Here is an 18521-nt window from a genome sequence, read left to right as displayed (position 1 = left end):
TCATACTCTTGATAAGTGGTGAAATAGGCCAAAGGAGCCAAATGCCTCACACCTGTTCCCGGACATAATAATATACAGCAGGGTGTGGGGAAGGGGGGGGAGGGGAGAAGTGTAGGTGAATGCCTCCCTCTGTGGAAACCACATTGGCCTGGAGCCAGCATGCTCCACGCTGACCTGTCCCACAGCCACGAAAGTGCTTGGGGAGAACTAATGAGGTCGGAGTCAGACTCCTGCTCGTGGTTGGGCAGATCCCACCTTTGAAGTTGCTGATTGGCTAGCAGTTTCATGAGTCCCAGCAGCGCCAGGGAATTATCAGTGGCAGCTGCCGAGACTGGAGCTGAAGAGAGGACCCCATAGGCTTCCAGAGCAGGTAGGCCCTGGGTTTTGGGCCAGGAGGGTGTGGGTGCATTAGGGAGAAGAGCGATGTGGGCAGGGAGGAGGACGGGGTGGTGGGGGAGGGGGGGGAGGAGCAGATAGCAAGGAGGGGGAGTTTCAGTATAAGGGGCGACTGACTTACAATCAGCAAAGGGCAGCCCCCGAAGAATGACTCCCTTTTTCTCCCTTGATAACAAGCCTAATTGATTCTTAGTTTCTAATTTAAATACGATGGGCGGATTGCTGATTTCCGCACGCGCCTGCATGCTCCCCCCTCCCCCATATGGGGTGGGGGAGAAGGTAGCAAAGAGATTAGTAATAGGAATGAAAGGTAGTGGGATTGGCATCCAACCCATTTTATATGCCCTCCCCTCCACCTCACTGCCTGCCATAAAATTCAGCCCAAAACTCTTGTGAAAGCAAGGGGTTGGGAAAGGGTGAATGTTTGGGGAAGGGAGCCACTCAATGATACAAGCCCCATCACCTCCCTTCTCGCCCTGCTACACCAAGCCTTTATCACCCAGCATCTTACATTTAAAGACAAGCAGACAAGGACAGAGAGAGATTTGTCAATGATACAGTGAGCAAGATTTCGGCAAGGACCATCACTAAAATAAGCAGAAACCAGTTCCAATTTTTCTGCAAAGCTGCATAGTCCTTAGAACATCCCAGCTCTTCATGGAATATTAAGTAGGGCCGCACGGTTAAAAGGGGAATATTACGAGAGTGTCTAATATTTTATGACTGATTGTGTTTGCTGAAGAAACTTCATCCTTTTGGTTCAGCCAGCACTCCCATGGTCTGCAGTTACAATAAAGACACAATTTCCAACCTGACATGTAATCCACTGATACAAATCACTTTGGAGACTCATTGTTCCTCAGCTGTATGACTGTTCCTCTCGTGTGGGTTCAATGCCGTTAACACAGCATCACTCATACTGGAACAGAACTTCCCTATTAAATGCTACCTCACTGACTGCTGGAACACTTATTCAGTAGCTGAGGACACTTCTAATGAGCTGATTGCCTGCCTTTCTTGCAGTAGGAGCTTCAACAGCACTCTCAGCAAGAGAGCAGGCTAGTGGGCTGTGGAATTGCAGCCTGGATGGATTGCACACAAAACATTTTGCCTCCATGTGAATTCTGGGCTGGAGACAGAGACGTCAACACTGAACAGACGCAGAGCACCAGAGACGGAAAAGAAAATATAAAATAAGACTGAAGGCATTTTTTAGATTTCCCAGCGCAGAGTATTTACCACATGAGCTCTGCTGAAAGCGTCTCTTTGACTAGATTTTGTTATCTCTGGAGGAAGCACTCACTCACCTTGCTGTACTGTTGCCAAGGTTGGGCCTACTTTGTGTGACACCTATAAAGGACAGAGCACCTTGGTGATGGATGGTGTTAACGCATTAGCATCCTTCGTTGGGATTATTAAGGTCTGACAATAAAATCAGTTAGTTATAACCATTATTTGGATATAACAATGGAGAAAAGGGTAAAGGTCAGCATAAAGATAAAAAATGAGTTATGGACCTCGTCACTTTGCCACCATTCCTTTTTTTTATTCATTTGTGGGACATGGGCATCGCTGGCTGACCAGCATTTATTGCCCATCCCTAGTTGTCCTTGAGAAGGTGGTGATGAGCTGCCTCCTTGAATCGCTGCAGCCCACGTGCTGTGGGTTGACCCACAGGGGGGGAATTCCAGGATTTTGACCCAGTGACTGCGAAGGAATTGTGATACATTTCCAAGTCGTCATGGTGAATGGCTTGGAGGGGAACTTGCAGGTGGTGGTGTTCCCTGTATCTGCTGCCCTTCTAACTGGAAGTGGTCCTGCGTTTGGAAGTTGCAATCTAAGGATTTTTTGTGAATTCCTGCACTGCATCTTGTAGATTGTACACACTGCTGCTACTGAGTGTTGGTGGTGGAGGGAGAGAATATTTGTTGATGTAGCGCCAATCAAATGGGCTTCTTTGTCCTCAGCAAATATTGGCATTAGTTAGAAAAAATGTAGAGCATCAAGTGGGATGGAACTGAAATAAGTAGGAGAAAGAATTTTTATTTTGAGGTAAACCAACATGTAATCAATTCCAAAAAGGAAACAATTTGTGTTTTTACCACATTAATTATGAATCTGATCATTCCTGGCCCAAAGTCCAAACATACGTCCAGTTGGTCCAAACGATCAAGAGCCTAAAATTAGTTGTGGAACAGATTACATTTGAGGAGGGCAAGAGATACTGAAGATGTTGCTGGATTGGTGGCAACTGAATAAACCATGCAAAACATCACATTGATGGGTTTCTCCATGATCCATTAAAGGATTGCTTTGTCTGAAGTTTGAAAGGAAAGTCATTGCAGAGAAAAGTATTGGTAGAAGACAGGCTTACTCGAGTTCTTGAAATAGCGCTTAGATATTGCTGTCATACCTGACAATGAGTTACATTGTCACACATCCTGCTGCTCTGGAATGAACAGCCTCACTCAGCTGTGATGGAAGTGTGTGGTAAGAGGCCTTCGGACAATGGCATCGAATTTGGCCATTTGGCTAAGCATTGCCAGATATCAGCATGTGGTGCTAGGTGGGAGGAAGAGAGAAGAAAAGAAAGCTTTATGTCATATCATAGCGCCGTGAAGAATTAACAGGAGAGAAAACAAAAATCTCCAGATAGATTTTCATGTCAGGTTGGGAATCAGAAAGCAGGATTAATCCCATCTTTGCAATCCCGGCTTCATTGTCTAGATGTGGGAGAAGGAATTTCCTGGGTGAAAGTGCCACTTTCTGCTGGAGCCAGGTCAGCTGACTCAATCAACAGACCTGAGATGTCCAAAGATGTGCGGGTTAGGTTGATCGGCCGTGCTAAAATTGCCCCTTGGTGTCCTGGGATGCTTAGGTTAGAGGGATTAGCGGGTAAAATATGTGGGGATATGGGGTAGGGCCTGGGTGGAATTGTGGTCGGTGCAGACTCGATGGGCTGAAGGGCCTCTTTCTGCACTGTAGGGTTCTATAATTCTATGATTCTGAGGCAGGACGGTCTTCAGAGCAGGTCAGCGGAAGGGCTTGCCTCATCCTTTATTTTTTTTCAAGAGTTCTGACAATCCCTTGTAAGAATTGACAAGAGGTTTGCATTCAACTAAGGTTCACTTAAAAATGCAGATTTGAGCTGGCCCGTCAAAATCAATGGTATTCCAAAATGTGGTGCTTCTGGACGGAATACTCTGTCCATTCACGACCCGCTACTGCTGCAAGTGAGGACAAGAGAATTTGGCGTCCAGCCAAATCTCTGTTCACGGCAGTGGGACCAGAGAATCCTGCTGGTGTGAATGGACAGAGAATTCTGGCCCCAGTGTAGAGTTGTCTCTCTCTCTATGCTCTTCCTTAACTCAGTGATAATCTGCCTCCAATGACAACCATAGGCCCCTAATGCTCCTGTAACTTAACTTTCAAAAAGATTCCTGGCCTCGTGCACTGCCATACACGTGTCCATGGCCATACACACCTCTATTCACTTGGCAGGATTGCAGTTTCCAACCCGCCTCCCCTACTGAAAATCCTTCAAGGTTTGACCTTGGGCTTTTTAATAAGGGCAGGTGGATTTCCTACTCCACACCCTTCCCTGTCTCCTGCGATCTGGTTGCTAGAAGACACAGAAGCAGAACTTCTGCCTTGTGCCACTCAGTGGCCATTTTGCATGATGTGTCCCATTCCATTTGGCCCCATTTTGGGATCACAACCAGACTAAAGTCATTTTAATGTGGCACAGTAGCACAATGGTTAGCACTGCTGCTTCACATCTCCAGCGACCTGGGTTCGATTCCCAGCTTGGTTCACTGTGCGGAATTTGCACATCCTCCTCATGTATGCGTGGGTTTCCTCTGGATAAAGAACAAAGAACAAAGAACAACCCAGCACGGGAAACAGGCCCTTCGGCCCAACGAGCCCGCGCCGCCGCATCACCCTACACCTATTCTACCCTGCATGTCTACGAATGGGACCCTACTCAGTCAGATTCAGGGAAGAAATAGTGTCAATTTGGTAGAAACCGATTAGCCTAAGAGCACATCTTTGGGGTGTGGGAGGAAACCGGAGCGCCCGGAGGAAACCCACGCAACCACAGGGAGAATGCGCAAACTCCCACAGACACAGGCCCAAATCCATGTATCTGCACAGCCAGCAGTGCTAGTCACTGAGCTGTTGCGGCGCCCGTCTATCGGTCCAGGATCAAGCACACACACCGACATGAAGTACTAGGCCACTCCTGGACTTCCAAGAGCAGCCCACGCACGACCCGCCGTGTGCATGCCCCTCGCTTGACACGAGGTGGACCTCCACCTGTGGAATAAAGACAAAAAATATTAATCATACAGCCTGCTCCGGTTTCCTCCCACAGTCCAAAAATGTGTGGGTTATGATGATCGGCCATGCTAAATTGCCCCTTAGTGTCCGGAGATGCATAGGTTAGAGGGATTAGTGGGTAAAATATGTAGGGATATGGGGGTAGGGCCTGGGTGGGATTGTGGTCGGTGCAGACTCAATGGGCCAAATGGCCTTTTTCCGCACTGTAGGGTTTCTATGATTCTATGATTATAATGTCATCCAGAGTATGTGCGGAAAAGTTTTGTGAAATCATCTTACAATAATTATACATTTGAATGGAAAGATTTACTGGAGTTGTTCATGTTATAAAAATTAGTCCTTGTAAAAACTCCAAAGTACAAAGCTGATGAATAAGCTAATCAGAGGTTGAAGATTGAATGTCTATTTTCAGGTGACCAAGTCAGTAACAATTGGGCATAGCAAGTATGTGTTCCATTTAGGTTAATCATTTTATACTAGCCTAACCAACAGGCCATAAAAGGATAACTGGGCATCACAAAACCAGGGGTAAATTTCCATAAAAGCAAAATACTGCAGATGCTAGAATTCTGAAATAAAAACAAAAAAATGCTGAAAAAATTCAGCAAATGTAACAGCATTTGTGGACAAAAAACAGAGTCCAACGAGACTTCTTCAGAGCTGCGGTAAATTTTCATCTTTTAATGTGGAGCCAGGAGAAGCAGGAGTGCTAATAAGTAGCAAGTAACATTCATGCCACACAAATGCCAGGCAATGGCCATCACCAATAAGAAACAGTCTAACCACCACCCCTTGACGTTCAATGGTGTTACCATCACTGAATTGCTCACCGTCAACATCCTTGGGCTTACCATTGACCAGAAGCTCAACTGGACTCACCTAATAAACACAGTAACTACAAGAGCAGGTCAGAGGCGAAGGAATACTGCAGCGAGTAACTCACCTCTTAACTCCCCAAAGCCTGTCCCCCATCTAGGAGTGTGATGGAATACTCCCTGAATGGGTGCAGCTCCAACAACATTCAAGAAGCTTGACATTATCCAGGACAGCCCACTTGATTGACATCTACAAACGTCCACTCCTCTCACCTCCGACGCTCAGTGGCAACGGTGTGTACTATCTACAAGATACACTGCAGGAATTCATCAATGATCCTTAGACAGCACCTTCCAAACACATAGCCACTTCCATCTACAAGGACAAGAGTAACAGATACATGGGAACTCCACCACTTGCAAGTTCCCCTCCAACCTGACTTGGAAATGTATTGCCATTCCTTCGCAGTTGCTGGGTCACAATCCTGGAATTGCACCCTAGCCGCATTGTGGGTCAACCCGCAGCACGTGGACTGCAGCGATTCAAGAAGGCAGCTCACCACCACCTTCTCAAGGGCAACTAGGGATGGGCAATAAACGCTGGCCAGCCAGCCAACGACACCCATGTTCCACCAATTTTTTTTTTTAAATTGTGGATCTGCAGCAATGCATATTATTCTCGATTCCCTCCCATTTCACACACCACCCCTCCCCCAGTTCTTACCTACTTGCAAGCCACCCAAATTTGGAGAAGATGCCCAACCAGAAAGCTGTATTGGTATGCTCAATTGGCTGGTATCTTATGGGTATAGCCAAACTTGCAGTGAGCTTCAGGCCTTCATCTTTGCTGCAGGCCCCTTACTGCACCTAAATTGTGTTGGTTTCCCAATTTCACCAACAAGTAGCTCGAGACCACAGGCTCCGATTAACCATCTTAACCACCTTAGAATGGAGCCTGTCTCATTTTGTGGCTATTAATTTAAATGGTTCAATTCTGGCCTCAGGTAACTGTCTGTGTGGAGTTTGCACATTCTCCCTGTGTCTATGTGGGTTTCCCCCGGGTGCTCTGGTTGCCTCCTACACTCCAAAGATGTGTGGGTTATGTAGATTGGCTACGCTAAATTGTCCCTTAGTGTCAGGGGGACTAGCAAGGTAAATACATGGGGTTAGGGAATAGGGTGGGATTGTTGTCAGTGCAGGCTCGATGGGGTGAATGGCCTCCTTCTGCAATGCAGGAATCCTATGATCTCTATGATCTATGAATTAGTCAGATTCTGGTCATGGTGTAAAATCTGCATGCTCAATTTTCCATTATGTGCTCCATACAGTTGATCATCAACACACAAGCACAAGAACAGGGAACATCTGGCATGGGTCCCACATTAACAGCACTGGTCATATTTAACTCTGTGCTACTGGCTACAGTATCTATCATTTCTTGATGATTAATCGCGTAATCATAGCCCATTAAAAATACTACTTTGGGTATGTCCTGTGGCTTATTGATTTTATCCTTCAGAAAAATGATTTCTTGTTGAACAAATTGAATCCAGCGTGCCAATAATTTTGAAAAAAACAATTGAACATCACAGAGACCACCACAAAATCATAACTTATTGGATTCCCAAGGCGCCAGCATAGATTGTGGAGGGATTACAACAGACACGCGGACTGTAGGCTGCTAAGTAATTGTGCAACTCAACAGCAAATTAGAGGATGTGCGTAGCCACTATAACTGACTCTAAATTAAGGATACACACACAGCCTCTGAACTGTTGAAGAATCTACAGAATCATAAAATTTATGGAATAGTAGGTATCCATTCAGTTTCTCTTTCATCACTAATGTAACTCTTTAAATGGAGCTATCTGCTTCAATACTATTCATCTTTTCACTATATCCTTCTGAATACATCTTTTCCACATTCCAATAGTGCCTACTTCACCTGTAGTGAAGCATCGCATGTTCCACTAAGCATTTCTGTGAAAAGTGTCTTCACAGACTTTCTTCATTCTTCACAGGAAAATCCCAAATCTCTTTCTCTTTGTAACTGATAGTTTATTTGATTTGATTTGATTTATTATTATCACATGTATCAGTATACGGTGAAAAGTACTGTTTCGTGCACACTATACAGACAAAGCATATCGTACATAGAGAAGGAGAGGAGCGAGTGCGGAATGTAGTGTTAGTCATAGCTAGGGTGTAGAGAAAGATCAACCTAATGCAAGATAGGTCCATTCAAAAGTTTGATGGCAGCAGGGAAAAAGTTGTTCCTGAGTTGGTTGGTACGTGACCTCAGACTCTTGTATCTTTGTCCCAAAGGAAGAAAGTGGAAGAGAGAATGTCCAGGGCGTGTGGGGTCCTTAATTATGCTGGCTGTTTTTCCGAGGTAGCGGGAAGTGTGGACAAAGTCACTGGATGGGAGGCTGGTTTGAGTGATGGATTTGGCCTCATTTATGACCCTTTGTAGTTTCTTGCAATCTTGGACAGAGCAGGAGCCATACCAAGCTGTGATACTTTTTATGCTTTCTATGGTGCATCTGCAAAGTTGGTGAGAGTTGTCGTGGACATGCCAAATTTTCTTAGCCTTCTGAGAAAGTAGAGGCATTGGTGGGCTTTCTTAACTATAGTGTCAGCATGGTGGGAAAAGGACAAGTTGGTGGTGGTCTGGACACCTAAAAACATGAAGCCCTCGACCATTTCTACTTCATCCCCATTGATGTAGACAGGAGCATGTCCTCCACTATGCTTCCTGAATTCAATGGCTATCTCCGTTTTGTTGACATAAAGGGAGAAATTATTTTCGTTGCACCAGTTCACCAGATTCTCTATCTCTTTCCTGTACTCCTTTATAATGGTTAATTCATCTTTAACTAGCTAACCCCTCAATGGTTTGAAAATTTTGATGAGATCCATCCAGAATTTTTCCTACGATGTTGGAAAATGGTTCAGTTATTTACACATTTCTTCATAACCTCTCACTCCTAGTAAAATCCTAATGAACTTTTGCTGCACCCCCTTTCATGGGCCTACCTTCATTGCTGTAAATGTGGAGCAGAGGATTTCACTTACTGCTCCAGTTGCAGTTTACTTCAATAGCCTGGACTTTGCTCTCATAACAAATGAGCTGAGCAGCGCTAACCTTTATCATAGTAACTTTGACAACAACTCCTGGCATCCACATGTGCAGTTCAATTTTAATTAATGGCCACACAGGGACCTTATTCTGCCTCTGCCATAAATGGGGCTGGGGAAGGCGGAAGGAAAACAGGCAGCCTGGAAAATGTCAAAGCACAGGTAAACGTGGAAAAGTAGGGGATATACCGCCTTTAGGGAGTCATCTGTATCCATCAGTGGCGCCCCTTACAGGATGCTTCACTTTCATTGTGCCTTCCTGCCCGGCCTTGAAAACTCAACTCTTTTCCCCCCATCTTCCCTTCCCCCTGTCCCTCTCTAGGGTCTCCACTCTCTCCTCAAACAAAATCCTTGGACTTTTACCTTTAATGATGTAGAGATGAACATAAGAACATAAGAAATAGGAGCAGGAGTAGGCCTTCTAGCCCTTCGAGCCTGCCCCGCCATTCAATAAGATCATGGCTGATCTGTCGTGGCTCAGTTCCACATTCCCACCCTCTCCCCATAACCCTTAATCCCCTTGCCTACCAAAAACCTATCAACCCGCGTCTTAAAAATATTTAGCGAGGCAGCCTCCACCACTTCAACGGGCAGAGAATTCCAGAGATTCACCACCCTTTGAGTGAAGAAGTTCCTCCTCAACTCCGTTCTAAACCGCCCCCCCTTTATCTTGAGGCTGTGCCCCCTAGTCCTACTGTCCTTTCTGAGCGGGAAGAGTCTCTCCACCTCTATCCTATCCATCCCATTCATCATCTTATATGTTTCAATGAGATCTCCCCTCATTCTTCTAAACTCTAACGAGTACAAGCCTAGTTTATTCAGCCTCTCCTCATAGCTCAACCCCCTCAACTCCAGCATCAGCCTAGTAAACCACCTCTGCACTCCCTCCAAGGCCAAAATATCCTTGTGTATGTGCGGCGACCAAAACTGCACACAGTACTCCAGCTGCGGCATCACCAGTGCCCTATACAGCTGCAGCAAGACCTCCCTACTTTTATATCCAATCCCCCTCGCTATGAAGGCCAGCATCCCATTCGCCTTCCTGACCACCTGATGCACCTGCAAGCTGGGTTTTTGCGACTCATGCACAAGGACCCCGAGGTCCCTCTGCACCATCGCCTGCTGCAGTTTTTCACCACGTAAGTAATAGTCCTTCCTACCATTATTCCTACCAAAGTGGACCACCTCGCACTTGCCAACAGTAAATTCCGTTTGCCAGTTCCTGGCCCATTCGCCCAGCCTATCTAGATCCTTCTGCAGACTCTCCACACCCTCCGCGCAATTTGCCGTTCCACCAATCTTGGTGTCATCAGCAAATTTCGACACCATACACTCGGTTCCCTCCTCCAGATCATCTATATAAATAGTAAAAAGCTGAGGCCCCAGCACCGACCCCTGGGGCACTCCACTAGTCACCAACCGCCAATCCGAATAGCACCCATTAACCCCCACTCTCTGCCAGCGTTGGACTGGGGTAAACACAGTAAGAAGTCTCACAACACCAGGTTAGAGTCCAACCAGTTAGTGGTCTAGCTGACCAGTTAGTTGACCACTATCAAATAAACTGGTTGGACTCTAACCTGGTGTTGTGAGACCTTTAAGCCAGGGTGACATCTTCTTTCTTCTCTACTTGCAATCCCAGCAGTGACCACTACTTGTCTTAGGCGCTGCTGAGACCAAAGAGCTGCTGGCCAATCAGATTTGCTGGCAGCTCTTGCGGGCTCATCTACCAACTGACGTAGGAGAGGGGCCTTTTTAAGCCCCATAATAGGTTTTCCTATCTACCCAACATTTGAGGACAGGTAGCCATTTATCCCTCAACCCAGCCTGTTCCAATAAGGCTAGAGGTTGGACCATGCTACCAAACCAGCACACCAACTGTGGGGGAAATTTCAGATATGCACCACCCCAATCCTGCCCCCACCAACCAGTGAAAATTCCTGTGCCTTTTTCAATATCCTTTGTCTGTATAGTGTGTAAGAAACAATATTTTTCACTTTATGTTAATGCATATGACAGTAATAAATCAATATTTACCTTTTGACATTCTACATGTCATCTTTACATGATCTTTATTTATTCATTAGTGTCACAAGTAAGCTTACATTAACAAAGTAAGTAATCTCACAACATCAGGTTAATGTCCAATAGGTTTATTTGACAGAATGAGCTTTCAGAGTGACGTTCCTTTATCAGCACTCACCTGATGAAAGAGTGGCGCTCCAAAAGCTAGTGCTACCAAATAAACCTGTCAGACTTTAACCTGGTGTTGTGAGATCACTTTACTGTACCTACCCCAGTCCAACGCCAGCAACTCCACATCATGACTACATTAACACAGCAATGAAGTTACTGTGAAACTCCCCAAGTCACCACACTCCAGCACCTGTTTGGATACTCTGAGGGAGAATTTAGCATAGCCAATGCACATCTTTTGGACTGCGGCAAGAAGCTAGACCACCTGAAAGAAACCCATGCAGACAAGGAGAGAACATGCAGATTCCGCATAGACTGTGACCCAAGTCGAGAATCGAACCCGGGTCCCTGGCGCTGAGGCAGCAGTGCTAACCATTGTGCCACCATGCTGCCCATTCACCCTGTCTTTAATTTTATATGTTCATGCTTTTTTCCTTACATATTGAATTATAGCGTTGATTCATACTCCCAATTCTAACTTTCCTCATCTCTCCTTTCCTTTCTTTCTTTTCACCCTTTCCATAATTTTCTTCTAAACTCCTCTATACATATCTTGGGCTTCTTTTTCAAACTCATTCTGAGTGCTTTTGATTTTGAGTAAATTAGCCACATTTTTCAAGTGAAAATCAAGTAAAGTGTATGACGTTCAGCGAATCCAATGTCATCTACCTTGCGCAATCACCCAAAGGCAAACATACTCCCATTACTTCTCTGATATTGACATATTCCCTTTGGTCCTCTTAGTCAGAATGTTTTTCACCTACACCATGCTCCTCTGCCATTTTAATATTTCTAACTACTTATTTTGCCATTTGATCCTCCTTTCCTTTTGCCCATCAATCTGGGGTAGGCCTGCTTCCATATATCATTGAAATTAGCTAATTTCCAGTCCCAACAGATTTATTTCAAGCTTCAATTTGTCTTTGCTTATTTTCAAAGTGAGTCTAATTAGGTTAAGTCACCATTCTCCATGCACTGTCCTACTTGCAGTTTGCTACTTGCCCTTCTTCAACACTCAGAATGTTTTTTTTTAAACCGAAGACGATGGCACAAAACTTCTGGAATTCTTGAGATCAACTCTTCAGTGGTTACCAGTCCTCTCAAATACCTCCCCTCCTTTCATTCGACTGGCTACAGCAACATGCAGGGGACTAACTCATATCAGCAGCAACTTACACCTGCCCGTCCATTAAGATCTTTAAGGCCCTCAACTTCTCACATAGGTCTATGCAGCTCCACCACCCCCCCCCCCCCACTCCGACCCCCACCCCCACCGACATTAATTGAACATTTTCCAACTCCATAGCATTGATGAAACGTGGAGGAAAGCTTGGGCAGAAAACACCCTCCCAAATTAATTCGCTGGGAAAAATTCTCAATTTTTGAAACTAAGTGGCTCTTGAACCACATTAATTATGCACCCTGATGAATTGCTATTCGTCCAGTCACTGTCAAAGGTTCCCAGCGCCATATATAAACACCAATCCAGCTCACTCATATCACTCTCACCAGCCCACCTGTCTTCACCAGACTGTGCAGGTTGTCAGCAACCCGAGGGAAAAAAGGCGAGCAGATTCAAAAAGAAAGACGTTCCTCGATTCAGTGCTGTCTAGCTAGACACCAGTATGTGGCACAATGGGGAAGGAGACCTCTGTATTCTCCCAACCCGGGCACGATACTGATCTGACTTGATGACACAGAAGGGCCCGTGGGTTCAACAGCATGGTGCTGTCTGTGAAGGCCATTCAGTAGGGACTTAGAGGAGAAAAACCAGTGTACCCCAGCATAGTGGTGTACAGCACATCAAGATCAGTGAGTGCAGCAACAGGGCAGAGAGACCTTGTTGCCCTCACCTCGAAGTGTCATGAATTGGATCGAGGATCGCCTTGTGCATGCCACTCTTCACCAATCGGTTTTCACGCCAATGTAATTCCATGCTGGCTTGGAAGGCAAGATGGAATACTGATGGGACAGCAGTTTTAATGAGCATTCATGAGATGCAAATGAATGCAAATTGTGTTCAGGTCAGCAGGAACAAGAACCCATGATTAATCTATCAATGGGAGCATTACAGCATGATTTCACACCGACAGGTTTCTGCCATTTTCACCCCTGCCAGATTCTCTGCTCCCACAAATCACCAAGCCCACCATGAATGGGATGGGAATGTTTCACCCATTCAACATCTCTACAACCAGGCTTCAGTTCCCCTGGTGCATGTGGACAGCGCTCAATAGAATAGCTGCTGGCCTTTTGGCTAAGATCAAGTGTAGTATTGACATGCTGTGCTTTGGTGAAGTCATTTGGTTACATTTTAGCTTCATTGGAAGCAATTTTTTAAAGCGGCATCTCGGCCTTTTGGCTAAGATGCAAATAAGATCAAGCCTTGGAGGAGGAACTACACCTACTCCAATCAGCTTGGATCATGTAGATCAAGCCCAAGACAGGAGGTGAGAGCCCTGTCTTGTCAGCTTGGATCAGGAATGTCTCAACTTGTTGGGACTCTGAATTGGATTGGATTGGAATAAAATTTTAAAAAAATAGCTGTTGGCCATTGTGGTCAGCTGTTATACAAGTGGTCCTTCATAATCTTCTCAGGCCACCACTGCAGAAACCCTAACCAAAGCACATCTGGCCCTCAACTCCAGTTTGAATCCTGGAGTTCCATTTGCTCTCCAGTAGAGCATTGGATTGGTTAGGGAACTTAACATTAAAACTGCGACATCAATTTCTGCCCCTCAAACCATATAAAAGAAGACTCAGAACTAGATCTAGCACTGCAGCTGTCCTTGTTACACATACAACCTACTTTTCAGGTGATAATTCTTGACATTCCCCCCCTCATTTTTACCAGGAACTTCTCTTCTTAGGCAGTCTCGCAGAGTTGAGAATGACTTGCTTCTACACTAAGAATGAATCTCAGGTGACTGAGGAAACCAATGCTCAACCTGAGATTCTAGGAAACAGTCGCAGTACACAATGATGGTTTGTCATTGTTGGGGTTCCCCATTAGGGTCCTGATGTTCCAGTTCATGGGCATTCGGCCTCTGACCTTCGGGTAAGCATTCTCCAAGGCAGCCTTCATGATACACGACAGCACAGAGTTGCTGAGCAGAGACTGATAGCCATTTTCCGCACACATGAGGACAGTCTCAACAGGGATCTTGGGTTCATGTTGCACTATCTGTAACCCCCGTGACTTGCCTGGGTTTGCTAAACCTCACTTACTGTACTGTCTGGAGACAATACACATCTCTTAATGCTCCTTCCACTCACATTGTTGGCCTCTTTAAGACTTGAATAGCAGGTTAGGTGTAAAGACTCGCATTCTAATCAGTAATCTGTAAACTGTCTGTGCTGTTATATGCTCTGTCTGAGGCCAGAACTCTCCATTCACCTGACGAAGGAGAAACCCCGAAAGCTTGCGAGTTTACTATCAAATAAATCGGTTGGACTTAAACCTGGTGTTGTCAGACTTCTTACTGTGTTTACCCCAGTCGAACGGCGGCATTTCCACATCATGTGGAATCTTTTAGCGTGGGATGTGACACATGAGCTACCACACAGTTCTGGTTAACACACTCTCACTGAACTGCCATAGACATATCAGATTGAACATATCGCTCAGACCTCTTTGGCCACATTATGACTACGCCTTCCACAGGTATCAAGTCCTGAGAAGGGAATTGAACCCAGAGCTCCTGGCTCAGAGGTAATGAAGTTACCCCAAGTGCCACTGGATTAACTGTTAATCACAACATTAGTGGTAGGAATTCTAAGCGAGTTGTTTGTCACTTAACTGCCAAAGTTACTTTGTTTCATTGCAGTATTCCATGATTCATTGATAAAAGGTTTGCAAGCTGCCCGTGGCTACAAAATAGTCAGTGAAATAAAGACAGCAAATGTTGGTCATGCTCAGCAGGTCAGGCAGAATCTGTGGATAGAGAAACAGATTTCAGGTTTCAAGCCGAGACTGACTCACCAGAACTGTTCTGACGAAGAGTTATGTTTGACCTAAAACATTAACTCTGTCTCCATGCATGCTTCCAGATCTGCTGAGTGTTTCCAGCATTCACAGCACATTGTTGTTAAAATAGAGATGAATTTGTTATCTGGACAGGGGCGAATAGCAAGGTATATTAATCTCTCTTGTGTCTGCAAGTGCAATTATAGAGATGTTTTTGCAAGATTCAATCTGAAAATAAAAGATCAAATAAAGGTTGCAAGATTTTGAATGGCACGGTGGCACAGTGGTTAGCACTGGTGCCTCACAACACCAGAGACCCAGGTTCCATTCCCAGTTTGGATCACTATCGGTGTGAAATTTGCATGTTTTCCCCATGTCTACATGGGTTTCCTCTGGGTGATCCAATTTCCTCCCACAGTCCAAACATGTGCAGGTTAGCTGGATTGGCCACACTAAGTTGCCGCTTAGTGTCAAGGGGAGTAGCTAGGGTAAATGCATGGGGTTATGGGGATAGGCTGTATGTGGGATTGTGATTGGAGCAGACTTGATGGGCCAAATGGCCTTCTTCTGCACGTGGGATTCTATGTTACAATCATTACAAGCCTTGGTTTATCACTAAGTTTTTGGTAGAGTTGGCTTCTCAACACAGATGACAATTTCATTCCAAAAGAGAGAGCAAGTAAGAGCAGCCTTCAACCTGTTTTCCTCTGCTGGAGACTTTCCTGGCACCACTGTGTAACTTACAATCTCTCTCCAGTGGCTGGGCAGGCTTGCCTTCAAATATTTCACCCACTGGGGGGAATTTTCCCCTCCGGCCTACCACAGGAGTCGGAGCCGGCACTGGGGGTGAGGGCAGACCATGCAAAGATCTATTGACCTTCCTCAATATTTCCCAGTTTCGAGGTGAGCGGGGCTGGAAAATCCTACCCATCGTGTATTTCCAAGAGGTATTGGCTGTGACAGTCATTATTTCAATATCCATTATTTTGCATTTTGTCCCTTCCTTAAACAGTGAAGAGTTTTGATGGGTGTCTGGATTATAGGAAACATCTCTCTCTTCACACTTCCCTAAGGGTGATTTGTTTGTTTCCCACTTCCACCTTGGAATTTGCCATAACATTTTTATTCGGTTTTACCTGTCTCAATTCAAATTGCGGAATTTTCGGTCAGTTGAAAGTTGAAAAAAACATACTTCTATAAATAAAGGGATATGGCACTACTGCTTCACAGCATTAGGGACTCAGATTCAATTCTGGCCTTGGGTGCTTGTATGGAGTTTACATGTTGTCCCCATGTGTGTTTGCGTGTGTTTCCTCAAGGTGGTCCGGTTTCCTTCCACGCTCCAAAGATGTGCAGGTTAGGTGGATTGGCCATCTTAAATTGCCCCTCAGTGTCCCAAGTTGTGTAGGTTGGTGGGATGTTCTATCAGAGTCAATGAAGACTCAATGGGCCGAATGGTCTCCTACACTGTAGGGATTCGATGATACTATGGTAGCCTTGTGACACTGTATTAATAGACCGCCACGTATTAGTATATCCTCTGGGCAATAAATTGCTGAAAGTACAATGAAAATATTAGAAATGTACTGCAGTTTAGTCAACATTTCAATTGAATATAATAGTTGGGATGAAATTCTGCCTATGAAAGGCACGGAGCTCAGTGGTTAACAATGCTGTCTTCACAGCGCCAGGGACCTGGGTTCGATTCCCAGCTTGGGTCACTGTCTGTGTTCTCCCCATGTCTGCATGGGTTTCCTCCGAATGTTTTGGCTTCCTGCCACAGTCCAAAGATGTGCGGGTTGGGTTGATTGGCCATGATAAATTGCCCCTTAGTATCTGGGTGTTCATAGGATAAAATAAGTCGGGTTACGGGGATAAGGCCTGTGTGGGATTGCAGTCGGTGCAGACTCAATGGGCCTCCTTCTGCGCTGTAGGGTTTTATTGGAAAGCTCGGAGCTAAATTTTAACTTATTCTCTTGTAGATATTGTTCAAAATGTTCTGCTTTAATTTCAGGTCTACAGCAGTCGTGCTCTTATTTCTCTTTATTCCTTCTAGGATTAATTGTCTGTGGCTAAAGCGTTTGTAACCTTTAGTTTTTTTTTTGTCGTGGCAGATTCAATGACGACAACAGCCCAGATCATTCTGGAGGTAGTGCCACCAGAAGAACATGCTGACTGATTAGCTCCACCGCTGGCACAAGCTGCTGATTGTTATGTATACGCTGTGAGACTGCAAATGTCAAGGAAATGCTTGGCCATTTCGGTGGACGTGACCACTAGAATCCTAATTTCTTCCTAAAACTTTGGAAAACAAAAAAAAACTCACGGACATTTCTGTGCCCCTGTAATCCTGCGGCCGTGGGGAGTTCTTCTGCTCTTTCATCAGGAAGGAGACTGGCAGAGATTGAGTGCATGCAGTTGTTGAAGCTACTGCTCCGCGAGTGGGAGAATTCTGCTGATCATCCACCCACGTCACGGCAAGATACCCAAAGGAATTCTCCCCTCTCTGTCTTCCTCCCCTGCCGCATTTCAGGGCCAGGTTATTTACTCGATTAGAAAGACTCAATACATTATTTAAAAATGAGCTAGAGGCTTGTATTTATTCAAGCAGGATACATTTTTTTTTCTGAAGGTATATGTAGATACACAGGCCAACCAGTTTTTGCCGAAACAGAGCCAGAGTTAACTTTGTATATAAAGCAATGTCATTGCGCTAGAGGTATGATCGTGCTTATTTTTCTGCTTGTAAATGAAAAAAGTTACGGTTTCCATTGTCGCCAATTCAAGGTAACTTGGGACTCTTTAAAAATGGAGGGTTTCTGATTCTGGAATTCATGCCCCCCCCCCACCCACCAATTCCCATTTCTGGAAATTTTTGCCAGTGCAGATAGCCAAGTCGCACACCCGCTGTTTCTGGTGCCAATGCGGAGGTGGGTAGATCAACTGCCCCTTTGCAATATTCGTGGAATCAAGTCCCTTCTGTAATTAGATCTGGTGTAAGTTTTCTCTGGGCAATTAAGAATCTCCAAGAACCCGAGTCTGCAATCATGAACCAACCATTCAACATTCCCTTTGAAATACATTGACCCTCTTACCTTTTCATAAAGTTGCCAATCAAACACAGTCATCCATAGTGCCAATGTCAGATTCTGTTCTGCACTTCAAACCACTGTAAATAAACACGACAACAGTGAAAAGAAAAACTCCTGAAAGAATCAGCAGTTTATTTACAAATTAATAATGTGTTAATTGAACAAAGATCTCACTCCACTTTGCATTGCTTGCTAAGGTGCAAGTGGATTAACCATTCTTGGAGCTCAGCCAAGTATTCAAGAAGTGTTCAGCCCACTTTTGTTGATACTGTTGTCAGAGGGAGCATATAGGATGGATGGATGTGGCAACGGTTGGTGGGCAGGAGTGAGGAGTGAGGGGTGAATGTTTGAGAGAAAGATTGACATTATTACAAATAAATTGATGCCCCAGTTAATGGGGATGAGTGTTCCAACCTGTCAACATTGCAACCTCTGCTGCAGCCTCAGACTCAAGTCCAAACCACCCTGCTTCCCTGAAATGAAAATATGTTGGATGGGAGGCCTCCTCAATAGAGGCAGGTTTGCAAGGTGGAGAAGTTTCCTAACTCCCGGTACCTGTCTCCTTCCTGAATATTT

The 18521-nt window shown here is 45.1% G+C and overlaps 1 protein-coding gene across 1 annotated transcript in view; it reads left to right on the top strand.

Annotated features, from left to right (window-relative positions):
* The window catches only part of slc7a11 (solute carrier family 7 member 11), a 179235-nt gene extending 161202 nt beyond the window's left edge, over positions 1-18033 (top strand). Inside the window, exon 12 of the mRNA XM_080194466.1 lies at positions 16968-18033. Coding sequence (XP_080050592.1) covers positions 16968-17032 — 65 coding nt within the window. The 3' untranslated portion in view covers positions 17033-18033. The remainder of the gene's footprint in view (positions 1-16967) is intronic.
* The last annotated feature ends 488 nt before the right edge of the window (positions 18034-18521 follow it).

This window comes from Carcharhinus amblyrhynchos, chromosome 1 (assembly GCF_965287045.1).
Source record: "Carcharhinus amblyrhynchos chromosome 1, sCarAmb.v2.hapA, whole genome shotgun sequence".
In the NCBI taxonomy this organism is placed as follows: domain Eukaryota; kingdom Metazoa; phylum Chordata; class Chondrichthyes; order Carcharhiniformes; family Carcharhinidae; genus Carcharhinus; species Carcharhinus amblyrhynchos.
Note: the sequence above shows the minus strand (reverse complement) of the source record. Positions and strands in the feature narration are given on the sequence as shown.